We start from the raw sequence: 25334 nt of genomic DNA, 5'->3' as shown, positions 1-25334 counted from the left end.
ACCATGACCAAGTGGGGTTTATACCAGGAATGCAAGGATGGTTCAACACAAGAAAATCAATTAGTATAATATAGCACATTACCAAATCCAAAGGGAAAAATCACATGATCATCTCGATTGATGCTGAAAAAGCAGTTGACAAAATTCAACATCCTTTTCTGATAAAAACACTCCAAAAGATGAGAATGAAAGGTAACTTCCTCAATATGATAAAGGGAATATATGAAAAACTGATAGTTAGCATTATACTCAATGGAGAGAGACTGAAAGCTTCCCCCTATGATCAAGGTACAAGACAAGGATGCCCACTATCACCATTATTATTCAACATTGTGCTAGAAGTTCTAGCTAGAGCAATCAGGCAGGACAAAGAAATAAAAAACATCCAACTTGGAAAGGAAGAAGTAAAACTCTCATTATTTGCAGATGATATGATACTATACTTGGAAGATCCTGAGAAATCTACAGCAAAGTTACTTGAGCTAATAAACAAATTCAGCAAGGTGGCGGGATATAAAATTAATGTGTAAAAATCAGTAACATTTCTATACACAAGCAATGACCTGGCTGAGGTGTCAGTTAAGGAAAAAAATTCATTCAAAATAGCAACTAAAAGAATCAAATACTTAGGAATGAACTTAACTAGGGATGTAAAGGACTTGAACACAGAAAACCACATAACATTGCTAAAAAATCAAAGGAGAACTAAGGATCTAAGATTTAAATCAAAGGAGCAGGAAAGATATTCTCTGCTCATGGACAGGAAGGCTAAATATAGTTAAGATGTCAATTCTCCCCAAATTGATCTACAGTTCCAACACAGTACTGATCAAAATTCTAACAACCTACTTTGAAGATTTGGAAAAGCTAACTACCAAATTCATCTGGAAGGGAAAGAGAACCTGAATAGTTAAAAGCATCCTAAAAAAGAACAAAGTGGGAGGATTAACATTTCCTGACTTTAAAACCTATTATAAAGCCACAGTGATCAAAACAGCATGGTACTGGCACAAAGAAGCACTGACCAATGGAATCGAATTGAGACTGCAGAAATAGGCCACCAAATCTATGGTCAACTGATTTTTGACAAGGCCCCCAAATCCTCTGAACTGAGACAAAATAGTCTTTTCAATAATTGGGCATGGAAGAACTAGATATCAAAAGCCTTTATGAAAGAGGACCCCTATCTTATACCCTACACAAAAATTAACTCAAAGGGGATCAAAGACCTAAATATAAGAATCAGCACCATAAAGTTTCTAGAAGAAAATGTAGGAAAACATCTTCATGACCTAGTAATTGGAAGCAGCTTCCTAATGTATGGAAACATCTTCATGACCTAGTAATAGGAAGCAGCTTCCTAAACTTTACACCCAAAGCACAAGCAACAAAAGGAAAAATAGATAAATAGGAACTCCTCAAAATCAAATGCTTCTGCACTTCAAAAGACTGTCAAAAAGTTGAAGAGACAGCCAACTCATTGGGAGAAAATATTTGGAAATCACATATCAGACAAAGGTTTATTTCCTGTATATACAAAGAAATCATACAACTAAACAACAAAAGAACAAATAATCCACTTATAAAATGGGCTAAAGATATGAATAGGCATTTTTCTGAACAGCAAATACAGATGGCTCAAAAGCACATGAAAAGATACTCATCTTCACTGGTTATACGGGAAATGGAGATCAGGACTACAATGAGATACCACTTCACACCTATAAGAATGGCTGCCACTAAACAAGCAGGAAACTATAAATGTTGGAGAGGATGTGGAGAAACTGGGACACTTATGCGCTGCTGATGGGAATGTGTAATGGTACACCCACTATGGAAGACAGTGTGGCGGTTCCTTAGGAAACTAAATATCGAGTTGCCCTATGACCCAGCAATAGCACTACTTGGTATATACCCAGAAGAGCTGAAAGCAACAACACAAACAGACATTTGCATACCGATATTCATAGCAGCATTATTCACAATCGTCAAAAGATGGAAACAAACCAAATGCCCACCAGCAGATGTGTGGATCAACAAAATGTGGTATATACACAGAATGGAGTATTATGCAACAGGAAGACTAAATGACGTCCTGAAGCACATGACAAGATGGATGAGCCTTGAAGGCATAATGCTGAGCGAAATTAGCCAGCCACAAAAGGAGAGAGACACTTTAACGATTCCACTTTTATGACCAACATAAAGATAGAATCGGAGGCTTAAAATACAGAATATAGGGGACTTAGAAATACATAGAAGCTAGAGCTGGGTGAACTGTTAGCTAATGAGGTTGAATTCCTGTATAAGGGAACTGATAGGAGTGAAGGTGATTCTCTAGTGGGACTAGAAGTAATATTACCATATTGAAGATGAACAAGATTGAAGGGGGTTGTACAGATCTGTGTGCTCTACCAATTCACATTAGAAATATGAATTAGTTCTTATAAGAATTACTTCAAAGACATTATTCTTGTATAAAGAGTGTTTAAGTCCAGGGTACAGGGGGAAAACTGTTATTGCATGCTATGAGCTATGTTCAAAAGGAAACCATTCCAGCACTACCATAGCAACAGCAGAGATAAACAATGGGGAGAGGGACAAGAGTTAAGAGGAGGTTTAGATATCCTATTTGGCGAGGGTGTGTTTATTGGTTTTCTTTCTCTTGAAAGAAATTATCTAAAATTGAAAGTGTTGATGGACTGTGGACTTTGGGCCTTCTACTTGATGCCCAATGAATGGAAGTGGCTAAAGGATGCGCTGATGAAGTAGATTGGTAAATGATGACGTATACTTAAGAACGAAGGTTGTGCTGCTACAAAAAGGAACAGAGTCATGATATGCAATGATGTGAATGAACATGTGGGACATTCGTTGAGACAAAATAAGCCAGAAACAAAAGAATAACAATGGTATGGTCCCTTTAGAAAATGCTTATAAGAAAACAGGGGCCTAGATTGTAAGCTTTTAGAGCAGACACATTTAAGTCTGGAGTGGTGATTATTATTTCTGGATTTTGAGAGGCTGTTTTATATATATAACCTGATATTTAGAGATAAGAATGAAGCCAAACAGGTTGGGGTTAAAGTAATTCAGAACATAGGGGTAAGGAAGATAGTGTCTATATTTTAGAACCACACATATTCTTTGAGACCAATGGAAGAAAGGTTTATTTGATCTGGAACTGAAATTTTCTGTAGTGCATAATATAATTCAATCTATCTGTATAGCTCATTTGAACATCTGAAACACAGGGAGCATAGAATAAGAAAGAGATCCTTTAAAACTGTATAGATTATTGTAATACCTGAAAACATACTAGAGTATATTAAGCAGATAATCAAAAAGTACTGGCAAAGCTCCCTGGGGGAAGGGAGAAAGAATATGGAACTATTAAATCTTACCATTAGGGAATCCCCTGATACTGTGTCAAACTTTACAGACACTGAAATCAATAGGCCATGCCCTCGATCATGAGGCTTACTCTTGTGAAGCTTATGTAGGTAGCAGAGAAGCTTAGACTACCTATAGGCATGCCTAAGAGTTACTTCTGGAGGACCTGTTACTCAGATGTGGTCTCAGTCTCTCTAAACCCAACTCTGCAAGTAAAATAATTGCCCTCCCCGCTATGTGCAACATGACATTCAGGGGTGAAAGTCTCCCTGACAACGTGGGAGATGACTCCAAGGGATGAATCCAGACCTGGCACCATGGGATCAACAATTCCATCCTGACTAAAAGGGGGGAAAGAAGTGTAATTATAAAGTATCATCAGCAGAGCAAGTTAAAATAGAGTCGAGAGGCTACTCTGGAGGTTGCTCTAACAGAAGCTTCAGGTTAGGTAGACCTTGCTACCTATCATAACCTGCCAAACCCCAACCAGGACCATTCCAGCCAATCCTAAAGAACACCTAGGGCAATATATAAGATTCCACAAGGGTTCCAGGCACTAGAGTAACTTTCCAGAAACCTACAACCTCCAGATGGGTCCCTGGTCCAGAAAAGTCCTCATACCTAGTCCAGCCTCTCCAGAACATCAGATAGTTCCATCTCCCTACCCCATATTAGTGACAGACCCTTCCAACATCAACAATTTAGAATTGCTATAGCCCAAACAACCCTAAAAAGAGGCATGAAAAGATCAAAGGTGATGGTAGAGTTATACAGTGAAGATAGGATTTAACAAATGAATACAAACGCTGAATTATTAAACTGATCTCTTTTAGTCTCCAGTATTTTAGAGCAGCTAGAAGTAAAAACCTAAAATTGTGAAATTGTAACCCATGTCAAAGTCTGAAATATGTTCTACAACTAATTGTGATGCTGTGCTTTGAAATTTATAGCTTTTTTGTATATATGTTATTTTTCACAAAAAAAGAAGGAAAAAAGTTGATTCTGATGATAAACAAGTATTTAAGTCCTCTAGCCTAATATATTCTAGGGCAACTAGAAGAAAAAATATGAGGATCGTATGGTAGGCCATGAAAAACTCTGGGATTTGTCCTGTAATCACTTGCTGAAGAGTACTTTGAAAACTACTGCTTTTTTATTTCTTTGCTTTGTATATATGTTATACTATACAATTAAAAAAAGTTAAAAAAAAAAAAAGAATACATTCCTCTCTAAAATTTACCTAGAATCTGCTTCTATGACTTGACTGTTAGCCAGGCAATCTTGGTTCTACCAATGAATTACTCTCTGATAATGGACATGTACAACATTAGCCTCTGTGCCTTTATCTTTTTGCGTCTGTGTGTGCGCGTGTGTGCTGTATGGCGGGGTCAAGTTTCATTCTTTTTCCATATGAGTATCCCGTCATTGCAGTACCATTTGTTGAATTTTTGTTTGTTTTGGGAAGAACATGGGCTGGGAATCGAACCCAGGTCTCCTGCATGGCAGACAAGAATTCTACCACTGAACTATCCTTGCACCCCCTAAGCCTTACGCAAAGAATAGTTGTGAAGTGCACAGGCTTTAGTCAGAACAGTGTAGGTCCAAATCCCAGCTCTGCCACTTACTAATTGTGTCACCTTGGGTTGTTACCACTTATCTGTAAAATTACGACAATAATGCTAAAACCTACTCTTCAGAGGGCAATTCTACATATCAAGTAAAATACTGCATGAAAGGGCTTTGTACAACATTATAATATAACAAATGATAATATAATTTTATGATTCATGAAGACTCTTCAGTGTATCATGGAATATAAATGAGTAGGTGATGCATATGCTAAGGGTATATTTATATAATTTCTCAAGTATATATGGTAAAACAAGAGATCATTTCAGAGACGAATCTAACATTTATATATGTCAGTCTTCAATGAAAGAGGTAAAACAGTAGTTACTCCATGGTCCAATAAGCCATGGTTTCGCAGAACCAGAGATAATTGTTCTAAATTCTAATCTGAACCTGGTAATTTACTGAACAAAGTAAAATTGTAAACGAAGTTTAAAAATATATAATTTAGTTACTTTCTCCAGGTGCTAACAGTTCTAAATGTTAAAAAAAGCAACTTTTACTCAATAGAGAAATGACAGTTGAAATAAAAGGTCAACATTACTTCTTTTTTTTTTTTTTTTTTAAAGAGAGAGGGAGGAAGGGAAGGAAAGACAGAGAGAAGGAAGGAAGGATGGAAGGAAGGAAGGGAAACATTTTTAAACATTTTCTTGTTTTATTGTATTTTGTTTGTTCGCTTGTTTTTTACATGGGCTGGGGCCGGGAATCGAACCGAGGTCCTCCGGCATGGCAGGCAAGCACTTTGCCCGCTGAGCCACCGCGGCCCGCCCTCAACATTACTTCTTATAAACTAATATACTACATTGTTTTGTTAGCTAGTTGGTAAAAGAATGATTTTAAAGTTTCCAGTGAGTTTCCTTTAGTTGCTAGATTTTGTAAACTGTGGTGCTGGGATGACAGGTAGTACTTGGATAGGTAGCAAGGTAAGGGACCTCTCTGAAAATGAACGCAGGCGCCATCACTAGAAGGAATGCAGCAGTCTCACCACCTTGGCTAATTCCCAAGGAGATTAAAGTCCTTTCCTGCCTGACCAACATATCATCATACAACTTTTCCTTCCTTTCCTCCAATATCATCCTGTTTCCTGTCTTTTTCACCATGAAAGTCTCCACCCAGGAGAAAACTATCAGATGCAGCAGTTCATATCATTCTATTTTTGTCTATGTTGGAAATTTTTCACAATAAAAAACTTAAGTCAAAGATACTATTATTCTTCTCATTAGAAGATTAAATGGGGAGAACATAAAAACGAAGTTCAAGGGAAAAAAAGTAAGTTAATTTTAAAAGGTCGGCACTGTAAGAGCACTTCCAAATGTGCACACAAATCACTTGAGAATCTAAATAAAATGCAGAGCTTCACTCAGTGGGTCCGTGGTGGGGCTTGAGATTTTGCATTTCTAACAAGTTCCCACATGTTGCAGTCTAGCTAATCTGGGAACCACACTCTGAGTAGCACAGAGCCTATTCTAATGAATAATGGCTTCTCTTGGCTTCTCTTGGTACAGAGCTCTTAATGGAGCTGCTGTCCATTCATAGTTTGCACAAATGAAAGACAGCATATAGGTATCTTAAGCAAAAAATTATTTTCTACCTTCTATTTTCAGTCTTTCAGATAGCTCTCTACATTCCGTGTACTTCTTCAAGGGCTCTGGAACAGCCTTGGCTAACAATTCCATGTCAACTTCCTCATACTTCAGAACATCTAGAGCGCTGCAAACCACAAAAGTTTCATTAATGTAAGGGTCCATATTTCATAAGGCAGATTAAGAACACAATTCCTAGGATATAGTACCAAATCTCAGAATAAATAATATCAAAATATACTCCTAATTCTTTTCAAGTACGGTGACCAAGGGCAGCAGTATTTGTAATACAGTAGAACTTGATTTCCCCCAACTTTCCCCTCCTCCTCCAATCATGAGGAGTAAGTCATTGGCAAGGGTGCTATGGCTCTAATCCATTTGCTCTCCCTTTCTTCTGAAAAAGGACAGACTATCCTCCGATAACACTGTTTTGATCTCATTCCTGAAAAGGAGCATGTTTTCTATACAAACCACGTTAAGTCCCAGCATCCAGCAAATGAGTTATCCTTGATGTGCCAGAAACCAGCTGAGAGAGTTGTTTTTCTTTTCCTTTTTATTAGAATGAGTACAGATGTACAGAAACAACATATACCCCACAGTCTTCCCTATTACTAAGATTTTGCATTAGTGTGGTTCGTTTGTTACAATTCATGAAACTATGTTATTATAATGATGCTATTAACTTTAGTGTATTGTTTATATTGTGCTGTATAGTTCTACAGGGTTTTTTTTTTATTTGCATGTGCGGCAACTTATATACAACCTAAAATTTCCCTTTTTGAATATACAATTCAGTGCTGTTAATTCCATATACAAAGTTGTGACTCTCAGGATTTATTGTCAAAATTTTCCCCAAGTAGAAGCTCCATGCTAATTAAACATTAATTCCCCTGGTAACCTGTACTTTAGTTTCTGACTTCATATGTCTTCATGTAAATATGCTTATTTGGCTTAATCATATGACTGAAATTCACACAATATTTATCCCTTTGTGTCTGGCTTACTAAGTTTCATCCACGTTGTAGCATGAATCAGAACTTTACTCCTTTTTACAGCTGAATAATAAATAATACCCCGTTTTAACTACCCATTTATCTGTTGGTGGATATTTCTTTCACTTCTCAGAAACTGTGAATAATGCCACTATGAACCTTGGTGTGCAAATGTCTCTGAGTTCCCACTTTCAATTCTTTTGGGCATATACCTAGAAGTAGGATTGCCACATCATATGGTAATTATATACTTAGCTTTTTGAGGAAACACAATACTGTTTTCCACAGTGGCTGCACCATTTTACACTGCCATCAACCACATATAAGGATTCTTATTTCTCCACACCCTCTCCAGCACTTGTTATTTTCACTTTTTTTTTCATTCTTTTTAATATAGTTTTCTTGAGACACACTCACACAACATACAGACCTATACAATCACTGGCTCACAGTATCATCATGTAGTTGTGCATACATCCCCTTGATCAATTTTGGAACATTTTCATTACTCCAAAATGGAAATAAAAATAAAAAATAAAACCCAAATCCTCCCATAGCCCTTATTCCGCCCCCCACCCACCCAGCCACTGATCAATAGTATTGTTGTGGTACATTTGTTAACTGCTAATGAAAAAATATTAAAATATAACTGTTAACAATAGTCCACAGCTTGCAATAGGTACATTTTCCCTCATGTACCCATCTATTATTTTTTTTAACATTTGTTCCCCCATTATTTATTTATTTTTAATTCATATGTTTTACTCATCTGTCCATACCGTAGACAAAAGTAACATCAGAAGAAGGTTTTCACAGTCACATAGTCACTTGCGAAAGTTGTATCATTATACAATCATCTTCAAGAAACATGGCTACTGGAACACAGCTCTACGGTTTCAGGCACTTCCCTCTAGCCTCTCTAATACACCTTAAGCTAAAAAGGGGAAATCTATATAATGCAAAAGAATAACCCCCAGGATAACTTCTTGACTGTTTGAAATCTCTCAGCCACTGACACTTTATTTTGTCTCATTTCTCTCTTCCCCCTTTCCGCTGAGAAGGTTTTCTCAATTCCTTGATGCTGAGTTTCAGCTCATTCTAGGATTTCTGTTCCACATTGCCAGGGAGGTTTACACCCCTGCGAGTCATGTCCCACATAGAGAGGGGGAGGGCAGTGAGTTTGCTTGCTGTGTTGGCTGAGAGAGAGACAGGCCACATCTGAACAACAAAAGAGGTTCTCTGGGGGTGACTCTTGGGCCTAATTCTAAGTAGGCTTAGCTTATCTTTTGCAGGGATAAGTTTTATATGAACAAACCCCAAGAATCTCAGCCTACTGATTTGATTGTCCCCACTGCTTGTGAGAATATCAGGAATTTTCCAAATGAGGAAGTTGAATTTTCCCCTTTTCTGGCCATTCCCCCAAGGGGGCTTTGCAAATACTTCTTTATTCACTGTTTAAATCACTCTGGGATTTATCAGAGCATCACACTGGACAAACCTATAAAATCTCATGCCCTATGCAAGGTTCCATGTACTTACAGTATTCAATTAAACTGTACATATAAGTTATATTAGGAAATGTAACAAAAATTTTTTGCTTTAGTCTCACACAGAAGCTGAAGTTTTAAAATATGAACGACCATCTATTTTCAACACACTGCAATACTGACATGCCTTTCTTCCTCATGCAAAAACATTTTTAAATTTGTACATTTAATCACTATCATTGGATACTCTAGGCATTCCTAGATTATACCATCTCAGTCTTTATTGTCCATCTTTCCTTCTGGTTTCATATGTGCCCAGTAGTTTGCTGTTTTTTTTTGCATGGGCAGGCACTGGGAATGGAACCCGGGTCTCCGGCATGGCAGGTGAGAACTCTGCCTGCTAAGCCACCGTGCCCCCCCCATTTGTTTTTAATAATAGCCATTCTAGCGATTGTGAGATGGTATTTCATTGTAGATTTGATTTGCATTTTCCTGATGGCTAATAGCATCTTTTCATTTGCTTATAAGGCCATAATATATGCAGCTAATAGAGACAGATACTAAAATTTCAGCCAATTTGCATGGTTCACCAAGATATGCCTAAGTACTAATGCTGACATGTAGATCAAGTGAGATTTGCAATAACTTTATTCACTGGCTCTTGTTGTGATCAAACCAGTGAGAGAAACTCCAGAAACTTCAGAACTTCTGGTGTTCCTTTGACTAGTTTAATCGACTTTCCCCTTTTCTCAGATTCTTCCCTCTTGATATTACTAATCCACACTTCCAACTTAGTCCCAAAACCTCCCCCAAGGTAAGGCTAATTAGACCACTTGCGGCTGTTAACTCTTACTTGATTTACATGTGGCTTTTTTTGTTAGAACATAATTCATTTAAAAGGTTATTTTCGGGGCAACTAAGAGAGGTGCATACTGAGTTCCATTTTCTACTGGCACCTTGGTTCCACATGTGGGCTCCAACACTGCCCTTTACTCACTGCACTCTTGCGGTCACAAGAATGCAAAACGATTCCTCCTCCTCTTTTTGTTTGGTTCTCCAGAAAGTCTCACTGAACTGTACAGTTTTCCTCCAATTACTGCCTGAATTAATTTTCTTTCCATTTAAGAGCTCTGCCATCTTTCCAATTTTTAATAGATTATCTTTTCGATCGATTCTGTCCATCCAAAACCAATTAATTATCATGTCAATAAACTGTCAGCATTACCTATCCAGGGCTTCCAGGGCTCCCCAGGCCTCCCATTGGCTTTCTTTATAGTTAGTCCTTTTATCATAGTCATGTATGTTAGTAAAACAATATAAAAGCCCAATTATATACATTTTAAATACTACAATATTTGACAAAAATGAAGCATTGTGATAGAAATCTTTGTGCAAATTTTGAAACAATGTGAACCCTTCTAAATTTAAACAAATGATTGAGCGCAACTGTAAACTATGTTTACACTTAGTTGGCACCACTGCCATGTGGTGGCACCATTAACTAGCAAACAAAAATATCTACCATTCTTTTCAGTGAATTAGGCTGTCATTTTTCTGTGAATGAGGCTGTCATTTCTGTGACTGAGATATCCTGATTTAGGTGACACTATTCTTTAATATTTACTGTAGTTTAAAATCTGTCTGATATCCTACAATGGTGTTGTTTCAAGAAATTCCCATGAAAGTGAAAATTTCAGAACATTACTTGGAAAAGATAGCACATCTTGATGAAAGCCAATAAGGACATATGTCCAATTAAGAAAACAACTGGAATATAAGGACATATGTCCAATAAAGAAAACAACTGGAATGATTGGAGATAAAAATCTCTGGAGCAAAATGGGAATGCTCTATATTACTGTCCTTTAGAATAGTGTCCATATAACTGAATGATTAAAATGACGACAAGAAAAATTGAAATGCAGCTAGTGACTCTTCAGGTAGGTCCAAAGAATGTCTAACACTGTCTTGTTTTATCAAAGAGGTTTCCTTGCTATAGCTCAGGGACAAGATGAGACCACTATGGAAGAACGGGTAGTTCAGTGGTAGAATTCTCATCTGCCATGTGGGAGATATGGGTTCAATTCCCAGTCTATGCGCACACACAGGCCATCTGCATCCACCCCCCCCCCCCCCCCCCAAAAAAAGATGAGACCACTCAAATTGTTTCATGCTTGGAAAAGATGCAGAGGTAGATTACTACATTTCTTGGTTTGGGCCTTCTAAATCTTAGGAAAGCCAGAAGAATGTAGTGAAGCTAGAGAGAAATTATTCTCTAGCCTTTACTATGAAACTTATATTCAGGAGGAGAAAAAAGTGCTATATGAATTCTAACCATGGGCCTTAGTTTTAGCTTTTAGGACAAAAAAGCAAATACAAATTATAACACATATTTGGTCACAAAGAGTAGCTTCTGAAAGCAAAGATGTCCTTTAATGAACTGATGAGTAATTTTTATCTTTTCTACCCTTTTATATTTTGTATTTCTCAGATCTTTCCCCAGCTGAGAATGAATCAACCTTTCCATCATCTAGCATTTTAAGCTGAAAAAAGAATCTAATAAAAAACCTTTTGTCCCCAAAATAATCTGGATTCTTATTTATGGGATTCTACTTATAGAATCATTGATCCTAAGAAGTAAATGTGACAATGCAGTTGAAAGTATTTCATAAACAATAAAAAATTACATAAATGTATTTTTTTTCAATATAAACAAAAATTATGGCAACTCTTCAGGCATAGTTTCTTCATGATCAACTTAAATTTTTGCTGAGCACATCCACTTCATTTAAAATAAAACCCTAAATCCCTAACTTAGCCTCCATTGTTCTGATATAATCTTGGTTGTTCCTTCCTTTCCAGCTTATTTCCTTAATAAATACTACCTGGATGGTTTTCCCTTTACTTTTTGATAGGCTAGTATTCTTTTTTTTCAGGTCTCATCTTAAATGACTATTAAATGTCACTAGTTTATGCTGTGTAAAGTCAGGATAATGTTTACCTTGAGTACTTGCCAGTTTCCCTTTGAAATACCATTTCTGAAATTATAATTATAGCTAGAATTAATATAAGTAACATGAAAAAAAAATTTAGCAACTTTCGCAAAAGAGTTGTTAGAAAATTGTATTATTCTGACTTAAATAAGAAAACACTATGACAAATTTAAAAAACAGTTTAATGCCAGTAAAAGTTTGTCATGAAGAACCAGCAAAATTTTATCAGCCAATGAGAATTATAAAGTTTCAATTTTTTCTCTTTGATTGTGAGGAAACGCAAAGATTTAGAAAACTGAGCTGTTCAATTAAAATTGTTTCATTTCTAAAACCTAATATATTTCCTTTCTCTACGTTGCTTCTGCTTTCTTTCATTTTAATAGTAATGTTCCAATTAACTTTTTGCTGCAAGCCAACTCAAATTCTTTTTGTCAATATGCAGGATAAAAACAATAATTTAGAATCACACATATCTTTAATGTTGAATAAACAGAATCTAAAGGATTTATATATAAACAAAATCTAAAGGACTTTTAAAAGAAGCCAAAAGAACACTACATTCATTTAAAATGTGTAGGTGGGGAGTCTATAGGTAATGTCTCTCTGAAATGATCACATTTTCCTGTAAAAAGTGAAAAGGGTCTATATTAAATGCATACCTGAGAGGGAGACTTTTACCAATACTTATAGAAGCCTCTGGGATTAAATTTTTCCATTTAGAGCTTAAAAACTCAATGGATTTCAGCACAGAAATGCCTTCTTCTAAAGAAGACTTCATCCAAGAAGCTCTTTTATAGCGCTGCTGGGACACACAGCCAGCTTCCTTATACCCTAGAAGAGAAAGACAGAGAATATAATGGGAGAGATTTTTTTTTTAATGAGAGAGATTTTAAGGAAGGGTAAACCAGATTGTAAGACTCAGTGAAGAGAGAGTTACCTCGGAGTGTGAGCCTGCTGTCAGCATTATCAGGGCGCAGTGACAAACGGAACTCCACTCGGCTGGTAAACATGCGGTATGGTTCATTGGTGCCCAGTGTGGTAAGATCATCAATCAAGACGCCTATGTAGCCTTCTGTTCGGCTAACGACAAAAGGGGGCTTGCAACTGACCCGAAGACTGGCATTGATTCCAGCTATCACACCCTACAAGAGGACTGAAATGTTTAAAAGGCCATTATGAATTGAAAAAAGAACTATCCTATTCAGAACACTATCTGGGAAAGACAGCATAGGACGGTAAGAAAGCAGGCATCTTAACACATGTAACAAAGGTAGAAAAGGTGATCCATGTTCAGAAATAGAATATGGATAACACACATCTTTAGAATGCTATGACTCATTGTTTTCAGAAATATCTAATATTCCTGATAATCCAAGGTGGGCCTTAATTTTTTTTTCAACCCACTCACTAGTGGGTCTTTTTGCCTTTTCACATTCACCAGTAAAAATAATATAATACCTTTCTGCTTCTAGGGGATAATATAATTCTTAACAAAGTTACTTTAAAATTAACTAAATTTCCTTTTAACTTTAGATGTAATACACTAAATCTAATCAAAATATTATTTCAGATCTAGGAGCTCAGGAAACAGTAATAAAGCCACAAGTGTTTTTTAAGTTCTAGTATATACAATAGCCATCTCCATCTCCACAAGTGTTTTTTAAGTTTTAGCATATACAATAGACATCTCTGAAATAGAAAGTCTTCTGTTACAGTTATGAATTTTATCTAATTGCATCTATATAAATAACTTAACAGATGCCATTAGACAGAACACCAGTTAAACAGTCCCCTTCTGTTTACAGTTATATGTAAACAGAGTCTTACCTGAGCTGCAGCTTCTTCATAACCAGTGGTGCCATTTATCTGTCCAGCAAAGAAGAGCCGTTGAACCAAATGAGTCTCAAGGGAAGGAGTAATCTGACGGGGGTCAAAGTAATCATACTGAACACCATAGCCTGACCAAAAAACAAATGATATAAGTAAAAATAGCTGGACTTGTCTCAGGGTAGAGATGCAAAAATTACCATTAAATGCACTTCCAAAACAAAGACTATCTTAAATGCACAGATACTGGGCTTTATTTTCTCAGGCTGTAAGCAACCATGATTTAGCTAAGACAACCTCATGGTCTGTTAGTGATGCTGACCTTTAAATGAAGGGCAGCTATGACCCTCTTTACCTGGCTGAATGATCTTGGCTTTCTCCAAACCCCTGATGCATGTGATCATTTTCTCCTGTAACTCAGCAGGTAGTGTCACAGATAATCCTTGGGGGTAGATAAGGTTAGAATCCATTCCTTCAGGTTCCAACCAAACCTGATGTACACGATTTGGAAAACGCAAAACCTTCGATTCAATGGAGGGACAGTATCTAGAACAAGGCATTGAAATAAAAAAACTGAGTGAAGCAAACAAACAAAAAATGGTTGAGATTATTCCTTAAAGGAGCTGAACATTGATATGTTGCCTGTACCTGGGTCCTCTTGTAGTTTCCTTAATATGACTATTAAGGTGAAGGTTCTCAAGGACAATCTTATCCACTGTAGGATTGGTATGAGTCAAGTAACAGGGCAGCTGATCTTCCGGCTAAAAAAAAGTCACTAGTTACACTACTGCTTTGCTTCTCTGCAAGTATGCCTTTTATTCAAATAAATTCCACACATGGTATTCACTTACTTACACAGACATTAAATCTATACATAATACCCAACACTACTTATGACATCTTCTTGCCAAAAACCAAATAAACAACCCTCTGAAATGAACCTAAATCTAAGTAAGCTTCTAGATCTATCTACCAGTTTACAGGAAATATAGAGCACAGAAGAACATTTTCAAAACATCACATGTGAATTATAGACCATACCAAACTCTGAAATCCATTCTACAACTAATTGTTGGGCTGTGCTTTGAAAAAAAAAAAACAGGTTATCACAGGCTGCAATGAGACAAATCCAGGACATGGGAAACTCCAGAGAACAAATGGCTCAATTTCTTCTACATATGAAGGTTAAGAAAAAAAGACGGGAACTGTTAAAGATTAAAAGAGAGAAAGACATATCATCCAATTCAATGTGTGGACCTTATTTGGTTCCTGGTTTAAATAAAACAATTGCAAAAAAATATTTTTGAGACATTTAGGGAAAATTGAGTGCTGCGTATTAGATGATATTAAGAAATCATATGTTGTCGGGTGTGATACTAGTCTTCTGGTTTTTAAAAGTTCTTATCTGTTAAAGATATATATATCAAATATATAAGTGAAATGATGTGATGTTTGGGATTGTTGCTTTAAACACCAACAAGAACGCCAAACTGATGTTACTTATTTAAGCTGGATGACAAGATACATGGGAGTTCAATTAGAATGTTTTCTTTACTTTGTGTAACCTTGAAAATTTATAATAAAAAGTTAAAAATATATACACAATTAGGAAGCATCATCACAATTTGCATTTTTCCAAAGCAGAAATATAAAAGTGATTTGCTCAAAATAAATGAGTATTTGAAGCCACTCATCAAGGGAATAGTCACCAGAAACTAGGACCTTCAATTATTAGTCATTAATTCTAAATATACAAAAGTAAATTTTTTAATTCATAGGCAAAATGACCTGTATCCTTAAAAAATATCGTATCATGAAAGACAAAAGCTGAGGAACTGTACACACAAAAGATTAAATAGAAATGACAATTATTTATGAGTATACCATTCTACATTGAGAAAAAAAGCTGATATAAAGGACAATACTGGGACAATAAGCAAAATCTGACTATGGACTTTATATTAAATAATAGTATTGTATCAATGTTAAATTCCTTGAATTTGATCACTTTACTTAGGTTAGGTTATGAAGGAGGATGTCTTTGTGCTAAAATTGAGATATTGGTTGAAGTACTTAGGGATAAAGGGTCATGATCTCAAATGTTTCAGAAAAAAAATGTATACACTAGAGACATATATCTATGTCTATACCAATGCATAGAAAGAGATGAATATGGTAAAATTTTAACAACGGGTGAATATCAGTCAAGGGTTTATAAGAGTTTATTGTAATAGTCATGTAACTTTTCTAAGGGTCTGATATTCTTTCAAAAGTTTAATTAAAAAAATAGTCACATAGAAGAAAAACCTACAAAATTATTATACCTCTTGCTTTCAGTGTGGGAAAAGAAAAAGAAAATTATATATATATAAAAAACATTTTTGTTGAGAATATACTAAACAATATTTTATAATTTGCAGATATATATCATAAGCAGATTTCCTTCAAGTCATTAAATGTTTCTGAAAACATGAATATTTTAATGGTTATATGATCTAGATTATTTACTTATCTAGTGCTATGTCATTAAACTTTTTAAGTTGTTAACAATTTTTTACCATACTAGTTATGAGTAAAAAAAAATCCCTATATCTTAAAAAAACAGTTATAGAAAGTAATGAAGTTTAAGAATTTATGGAGAAACACAATTGGCCACACGTTTTTTTGTTAATCCTTTTTTGTAACCTAAACAATTAGGGAAATGCTGAGGAAAGAAGGGAAGGAGGGGAGGAAGTGAGAAAGGAGGGAGGGATAGGCTATCTTCTGCTGTGAATAGCTAATATCAGTTATAAAGCCAGTTTTTCATAAATTACCTTACCTTAATCCACACTGCTTCATTGATAAAGCTAAACGGAATAGACGGGTTATCTGGTGTCTGCTTATTTAGAATGCTGAAATTAATGGATTCTTTGGCAATTCGGGGTGGTGTTCCAGTCTTCAACCTTCCCACTACAAACCCCAACTTCTCCAAAGTCTGAGCCAATCCTATAGAAGGCTGATCCCCTAAACGTCCTGCTGGTTGCATCTCCAATCCAATTACGACCATGCCTCTCAGAAACGTCCCAGTAGTCAGAATCACACTCTCTGCATATACTGTGCTTCCATCCACTAAATGACAGGAAAAAGAGTAAAATCAACACTATGCTCTAATGGTTACCATGGACCAATTGGAATGTGACTATTTTATATTAGAACTACCACAAAACTTTTTTTTTTTTTTGGAGGTGGGGGTACATGGGCTGCTAACCGAACTACAGCAAAACTTTTAGTCTTTAGAACTTGACAAAGAATTTTAAATGAGTAAAAAGGCTTCATCATCAATATCAAGAACCTAAGAAATGTGGTAAGGAGAACACAATGTGTTATCACCAATTCACAGGTTCTGGAAATAATTTCAGCACTAAAAAGTTAGCCTTGGTCAACTTTTTCTCATTTTTTTAATTAGACAAGTTGAACGTTTACAGAAAAATCACGCAGAAAGTACAGAGTTCTAATATATGCCCCTCTCACACGCTTTTTTTTTTTCCAATTTTATTGACATATATTCACACACCATACAAAGCATCTAAAGGATACAATCACTGGTTCACAGTATCACATAGTTGTGCATACATCCCCATGATCAATTGTAGAACATTTTATTACCACAGAAAAGAAATAAAAATAAAAAAAAAACCCAAATCCTCCCATAAACCTTATCCCCTACCCATTTTTAACCCACAGTATTGATGCTGTACTTTGTTACTGCTGATGAAAGAGTATTAAAATATTACGGTTAACTATAGTCCATAGTTTGCAATAGGTACATTTTCCCCCCCATGCCTGCTATTATTAATTCTTTGTAATAGTATCATACATTTGTTTTAGTTCATGAAACAACTTTTTTATATTTATACAGTTAATCACAGATACTGTCACACACAGTTTTCCCTATTACTAACATTCTGCATTAGTGTGCTACCTTTGTTACAATTGATGAAACATGATCTTGGTTAATTTTTTTTTTTGCATGCTGTATGGTGGAGTCACATTCATTCTTTTTCCATGTGAGTCTTCCACTATTGCAGCACCATTTGTTGAATTTTTGTTTGGCTGGATTTTTGTCTGTTTGTTCGTTTGGGAAGTGCATAGGCCGGGAATTGAACTCAGGTCTCCTGCATGGCAAAGTGAGAATTCTACTACTGAACTACCTTTGCACCCTTGGTTAATTTTTAAAGTTGTAATTTTAGACTTCTGGTTAAATACAGCAGAGTACCTGAAATGATTTCTTCTCCCAGCTGAAATTCCAAGAAAATGAAATAAGGGAATAAAGAAGGAATAAATCTAAAGGACAAATAATTTGAAGGAATTGTCAAAAGATGAGAAATTTCAATATATTTTTGGAAGACAGAAAGTAGTTAGAAGCGTGGTAACTAGCAAAGAGGAGATGGCTATAACTGGAAAGAAAATATCAAACATAATGAACTAACTTGCTCTGCAAAGGCTCAGAAATTGGAGGTAATAGGAATGAAGGATGGAGGAATGAAGCTTGGAGCTGAAAATAAACAGAAATGGTTGAAATCTATATAAAAAAGGTTCTGTTCCTAGACAGATCTACCTTACAAGAAAATAGAAGCTTACTCTTCAAAGAATTTAAACCTGAAGGATTCCAAATTCAGTGATGTTAATCACACTGGACAGTGGGGTAAGGCACAGAGCAACCACCAGCTCTCTCTAATTTCAAAACTTTCTCTTCACCCCATAGAACACTCCAGGGCTATGGTGGTTCAGCAAGCAGAGTTCTCACCTGCCGTGTCGGAGACCCAGGTTCAGTTGTTCCTTTTTTGGGGGGCAGATGCCTGGTCTGGAAATCAAACCCGGGTCTCCTGTGTGAGAAGTGGGCATTCTAACCACTGAGCTACCCATGCACCCTAGTGCTTTGCTCCTTTTTACAGCTCAGTAATATTCCATTGTGTGTGTGTATGTGTGTGTGTTCACACACACGTAGATGGACATTTGCATTGTTTCCACCTTTTGGCTATTATGAATAATGCTGCTATAAACATTCATGTATAGGTTTCTGTGTGGACATATGTTCTCATTTCTCTTGGATATACAGTTATCCCTTTCACATTACAGGGGTTAGGTGTTAGGGGCATGGTGCCTCAGCAATCTAGAAATTCACATAAAATTTTTTGTCTGCCCCTTTTCATACCAGAGAATGTCTTCAATCAATTTCTTCAGGGTTTCAGGAAACTCCCTAGCTACCTCTTAATAAATAGATGCTGTGGTTCCCATTATTATGACATCGTGTACGCTAAACCTTTTTTAAAATTTACAAACATGCCTGTAAATTTAAAAAAAAGACAGTATAATTACACATTTCTCCCTTCTTCTCTCAACTTATTAAAAACAACTGCATAAAACAATACATTTTAAATTGCATTGCTGGCCTATAAAATATATATTGGGGTGGGGTGCAAGGGTAGTTTAGTGGTAGAATTCTCACATGCCAAACAGGAGACCAGGTTCAATTTCTGCCCCATGCATCCCCCCTCCCCTCAAATCAACAAATTGTGCTGTAATACTGGGATACTAACATGGAAAAAGAATGAAATGTGATCCTCACCATAAAGCGCACACACACACACACACACACACACAAATATATATATAATTATATATATATATATATATATATATATATGGTTCAAGAAAGAACATTTAAAGACAGTAAATTAAGTCACAGAAGTATAATTTAAAGGTATAAAGGCTTATACTGATAAAAATAATATAATCATTAAATCTGGACAGAGGAGGTAAAGGCAAGAAAAGGAAATGAAAGTAAAACAAATTTAGTCATTGTTCAGAGGGAAGTCAATGAACATTGACTGAAGAGAAGATTAAGCATATTATATACCTTAATATTCATAGTTATTAAGGTAACCACCAGAACAAAACACACGTTAAAAAAAAAAAAGAATCATCAGACCTCATGCTGAGTGAAATAAGCCAGACATAAAAGGACAAATATTGTATGAGATCACTATTATGAAATAATCAGAATAAGCAAATTCATAGTCAGAAACTATAAAGGTTATGAGGGGCAAGGGTAGGAGTAGGAAATGGAGAGTTAATGCTTAAATTGTAAAGCGTTTCTATTTGGGATGATGGAAAAGTTTTGATAATGGATAATTATGACAGTAGCACTATGTTGTAAATGAAATTAACACCAGTGAATTATAGATTTGAATGTGGTTACAAGGAAAATTTTAGATTATGCATGTTACTAAAAGAAAAATTGAAAAAACAAACATAGGACAGTATAACAACAACAAGTACCCCTAATGTAAACTATGGACTGTTATAATATTCTTTCATCAATTATAACAAATGTATCACACTAATCCAAAGTATTAATAATAGGGTAGAGGAACATAGGAACTGTATTTTTTGTAAACCTACAACTTCTCTAATTATATATACAGAACAAAAGAATTTTAAAAAAGCAAACAGACTAAATGAAAAAGAAATGCTACCATTTTTGTACAAAAAAAATCAATATATATTCCTATGCATGAAGATATGTATACATGTAGAGATAGAAAGACCACATAAACAGGTAGAAGAGAGACTACCTTTTTACTCTACAACCTTTTTTGTATCCTTCAAAGTTTTTACCATGTATACATGTTCCCCATTAAAAAAAAAGTAATCCTCAACATCATTAGTTATTAGGGAAATACAAATCATAACCATATGAGATACCATTTCACCCAACTAGGATAGCTATTATAGAAAAAAAAAAAGAAAGCTAAAAGGAGAATGGCAAGTGTTGGCAAGGATGTGGAGAAATTGGAACTCAACATCTACACTGCTGGTGGGAATGTAAACCGGGGCAGCTGCTGTGGAAAACGGTGTGGCAGTTCCTCAAAAATTTAAACAAAGAATCACCATATGACATGGCAATTCCACTCTAAGGTATTTAAACGAAAGAAGTGAAAGCAGGGACTGAAACATACTTGTATACCCGTGTGCATAGGAACATTTATTCGCAACAGCCAAGAGGTAAAAACAATACAAATGTACATCAACAGATAAATGGATAAACAAATTGTGGTATACACATACAATGGAACGTTATTCAGCCATAAAAAGGAATGAAGATTCAGTCAAGAAAAAATGAAGTGCTGATATACACTACAATGGAACAATCTTAAAGATAGCATGTTGAGTGAAACAAGCCAGATACAAAACCACAAATACTATATGGTTTCTCTTATATGAATTACTTAGAATAAGCAAATTTCATAGAGACAGAAAGCAGAGAAATGGTTAACAGGGGTTGAGAAGAGCAGGGAATAGCGAGTTATTCCTTAAAGGGCACAAGTTTCTGCTGAGGATGACAAAATGCTCTGGAAATAGATGGTGATAAAAGTTACCAACAATGGGGCGGGCCACGGTGGCTCAGCAGGCAAGAACGCTTGCCTGCCGTGCCTGAGGACCGGGGTTCGATTCCCGGTGCCTGCCCACGTGAAAAAAAAAGTTACCAACATTGTCAATCTACTTAATATTACTAATTGAACACTTAAAAATGGCTTAAATGGTTTTTATGTTATGTATATTTTACAGACACACAAAAAGGAATGAAGCTTTGATATAAATGCTATAAGGATGAATCTGAAATATCATGTTGAATGAAATAAGCCAGACACAAAAGGATAGTCTTACCAAGAAAAAGATGTTATGAAAAAAAAATAGAAAAAAATTCATTAGAAAGATTTGGACAATAAAGTTGAGGTAATCTTCTGAGAATGTATACTAAAATGAAAAAAAAAGTAAAAACAGAAGAAACCTAGAAATCAATCCAGAAAGCATAAGGAGATGCAGAAAAGAGAACATGGAGAGATAACAGAAGAAAATACTCAAGACCAGGGGGAAAAAAGACATAAATACGCAGGCTATACATAAGGTCTTTCTCTAAGATGGTACAGTTGAGCTGAGAAATTGATTGAGCTTCACAGAAGTCAAAATGAAAAAGTGAAACATGATTATTTATACTTTTTCTCATGCAGGAAGAAAAAAACAGTAATTTCCAGGAACAAGCAAAATATCTTCCGACCTTGGTCTAAAATTTCTCCAATGGAGTTTGAGACAGTGTTATTATCATCTGAAAATAGTACATACTCAAAACAACGCCACTGACACGACATTTCCCAGTGTGTTCAGGCTCTGGGTCTGTAAGGATAAGATCTTCTACAGCTCCCTCCTGAACAGCAAGCAGTGGTGTATTGAGGATTTCTTTCTAACAATAAAAAAGAATTTAAGGTGAAAAATAGCATTTAAACAATCACTACAATCTTTTCTGTCATGCCCTAGTCTTACCTGCATATTGTGCTTATAAAGTTTCCTATCAATTTGAGCTCTCAGACCCCACACAGCCGGTCCCTTACGTCTGTTTAATACTTTGTAATGTATACCAGACTGGTCACAGATGCGAGAACACAATCCATCCAAGGCATCTACTTCCCTCATTAAATGCCCCTTTCCGATGCCCCCAAAGGAAGGATTACAGGACATCTGACCTAAAGAGAACAAACAAAAACACAGAAATAAATTTATGGGTACCCTGCACATAGTGTTGTGGGTTTCTTTGTTTGCTTGCTTGTTTTTTTTTGGGGGGGGGGGAAGAGAGTGGGAGTGGTTGTGTTATGGCCAGGAATTGAACCCAGGTCTCCCACATGGCAGGCGAACATTCTACTACAGAACCACCCATAGACCCACATAGCAAGTTTTTAATAAGGAATTATCTATCTAGGTGACTAGAATCATCTCATATGATAAAAATAAAATACTTGAAACATACATTAAAAAGAAATTCCCAAAGTTTCAATGAATGCAAGAGTTATCAAGGGCATCCTGGAAGACAAAAACCATTGTTACAATTTCTTTTGAATCTTTTTCATAATTGTTTTGGAATCTTTACCTCATGAAACCTTACCAAAGAAATTTTCTTGGCACTGTTCACTGTTAAATCAATTATAGTCTTTCATATATGCCATCTGCTGTTTTATTTTGCTCTTATTTATAGAAATAATTAATTAAAAAAAAATTTCTATTGACAAAACAACATACAAACATGAACATTCTTTTTTTTATTAATTAAAAAAATTAACACAACATTTAAAAATCACTGAACATTTTTTTTTATGAATTAACGGAAAAAAAGAAATTAACCCAACATTTAGAAATCATACCATTCTACATATGCAATCAGTAATTCTTAACGTCATCACATAGATGCATGATCATCGTTTCTTAGTACATTTGCATCAGTTTAGAAGAACTAGCAACACAACAGAAAAAGATATAGAATGTTAATATAGGGGAAAAAAAAATAAAAGTAATAATAGTAAAAAAAAAAAAAACCTATAGCTCAGATGGAGCTTCATTCAGTGTTTTAACATGATTACTTTACAATTAGGTATTATTGTGCTGTCCATTTTTGAGTTTTTGTATCTAGTCCTGTTGCACAGTCTGTATCCCTTCAGCTCCAATTACCCATTATCTTACCCTGTTTATAACTCCTGCTGGACTCTGTTACCAATGACATATTCCAAGCTTATTCTCTAATGTCCGTTCACATCAGTGGGACCATACAGTATTTGTCCTTTAGTTTTTGGCTAGACTCACTCAGCATAATGTTCTCTAGGTCCATCCATGTTATTACATGCTTCATAAGTTTATCCTGTCTTAAAGCTGCATAATATTCCATCGTATGTATATACCACAGTTTGTTTAGCCACTCGTCTGTTGATGGACATTTTGGCTGTTTCCATCTCTTTGCAATTGTAAATAACGCTGCTATAAACATTGGTGTGCAAATGTCCGTTTGTGTCTTTGCCCTTAAGTCCTTTGAGTAGATACCCAGCAATGGTATTGCTGGGTCGTATGGCAATTCTATATTCAGCTTTTTGAGGAACTGCCAAACTGCCTTCCACAGTGGTTGCACCATTTGACATTCCCACCAACAGTGGATAAGTGTGCCTCTTTCTCCGCATCCTCTCCAGCACTTGTCATTTTCTGTTTTGTTGATAATGGCCATTCTGGTGGGTGTGAGATGATATCTCATTGTGGTTTTGATTTGCATTTCTCTAATGGCCAGGGACATTGAGCATCTCTTCATGTGCCTTTTGGCCATTTGTATTTCCTCTTCTGGTAGGTGTCTGTTCAAGTCTTTTTCCCATTTTGTAATTGGGTTGGCTGTCATTTTGTTGTTGAGTTGAACAATCTCTTTATAAATTCTGGATACTAGACCTTTATCTGATATGTCATTTCCAAATATTGTCTCCCATCAAAGACTATCTTAAATGCACAGATACTGGGCTTTATTTTCTCAGGCTGTAAGCAACCATGATTTAGCTAAGACAACCTCATGGTCTGTTAGTGATGCTGACCTTTAAACGAAGGGCAGCTATGTCTTTCTACTTTCTTGATGAAGTTCTTTGATGCACAAAAGTGTTTAATTTTGAGGAGCTCCCATTTATTTATTTCCTTCTTCAGTGCTCTTGCTTTAGGTTTAAGGTCCATAAAACCACCTCCAACTGTAAGTTTCATAAGATATCTCCCAACATTTCCTCTAACTGTTTTATGGTCTTAGACCTAATGTTTAGATCTTTGATCTATTTTGAGTTAACTTTTGTATAGGGTGTGAGATATGGGTCTTCTTTCATTCTTTTGCATATGGATCACCAGTTCTCTAGGCACCATTTATTGAAGAGACTGTTCTGTCCCAGGTGAGTTGGCTTGACTGCCTTATCAAAGATCAAATGTCCATAGATGAGAGGGTCTATATCTGAGCATTCTATTCAATTCCATTGGTCGATATATCTATCTTTATGCCAACACCATGCTGTTTTGACCACTGTGGCTTCATAATATGCCTTAAAGTCAGGCAGTGCGAGACCTCCAGCTTCATTTTTTTCCCTCAAGATGTTTTTAGCAATTCGGGGCACCATGCCCTTCCAGATAAATTTGCTTATTGGTTTTTCTATTTCTGAAAAATAAGTTGTTGGGATTTTGATTGGTATTGCATTGAATCTGTAAATCAATTTAGGTAGGATTGACATCTTAACTATATTTAGTCTTCCAATCCATGAACACGGTATGCCCTTCCATCTATTTAGGTCTTCTGTGATTTCTTTTAACAGTGTTTTGTGGTTTTCTTTATATAGGTTTTTTGTCTCTTTAGTTAAATTTATTCCTAGGTATTTTATTCTTTTAGTTGCAATTGTAAATGGGATTCGTTTCTTGATTTCCCCCTCAGCTTGTTCATTACTAGTGTATAGAAATGCTAGAGATTTTTGAATGTTGATCTTGTAACCTGCTACTTTGCTGTACTCATTTATTAGCTCTAGTAGTTTTGTTGTGGATTTTTCCGGGTTTTCGACG

General features: G+C 35.7%; 1 protein-coding gene across 1 annotated transcript in view; it reads right to left on the bottom strand.

The window, feature by feature from the left end:
* MTO1 (mitochondrial tRNA translation optimization 1) overlaps nucleotides 1–25334 on the bottom strand; it is a 47906-nt gene that overhangs the window by 14321 nt on the left and 8251 nt on the right. Inside the window, exons 2-10 of the mRNA XM_077162236.1 lie at nucleotides 22269–22468; nucleotides 22071–22188; nucleotides 16723–17012; nucleotides 14553–14665; nucleotides 14260–14450; nucleotides 13905–14035; nucleotides 13015–13219; nucleotides 12737–12908; nucleotides 6614–6732 (exon numbers count right to left, since the gene is read on the bottom strand). Of these exons, the coding sequence (XP_077018351.1) occupies nucleotides 6614–6732; nucleotides 12737–12908; nucleotides 13015–13219; nucleotides 13905–14035; nucleotides 14260–14450; nucleotides 14553–14665; nucleotides 16723–17012; nucleotides 22071–22188; nucleotides 22269–22468 (1539 nt within the window). The remainder of the gene's footprint in view (nucleotides 1–6613; nucleotides 6733–12736; nucleotides 12909–13014; nucleotides 13220–13904; nucleotides 14036–14259; nucleotides 14451–14552; nucleotides 14666–16722; nucleotides 17013–22070; nucleotides 22189–22268; nucleotides 22469–25334) is intronic.

Source organism: Tamandua tetradactyla, chromosome 5 (genome assembly GCF_023851605.1).
Source record: "Tamandua tetradactyla isolate mTamTet1 chromosome 5, mTamTet1.pri, whole genome shotgun sequence".
Lineage (NCBI taxonomy): Eukaryota > Metazoa > Chordata > Mammalia > Pilosa > Myrmecophagidae > Tamandua > Tamandua tetradactyla.
Note: the sequence above shows the minus strand (reverse complement) of the source record. Positions and strands in the feature narration are given on the sequence as shown.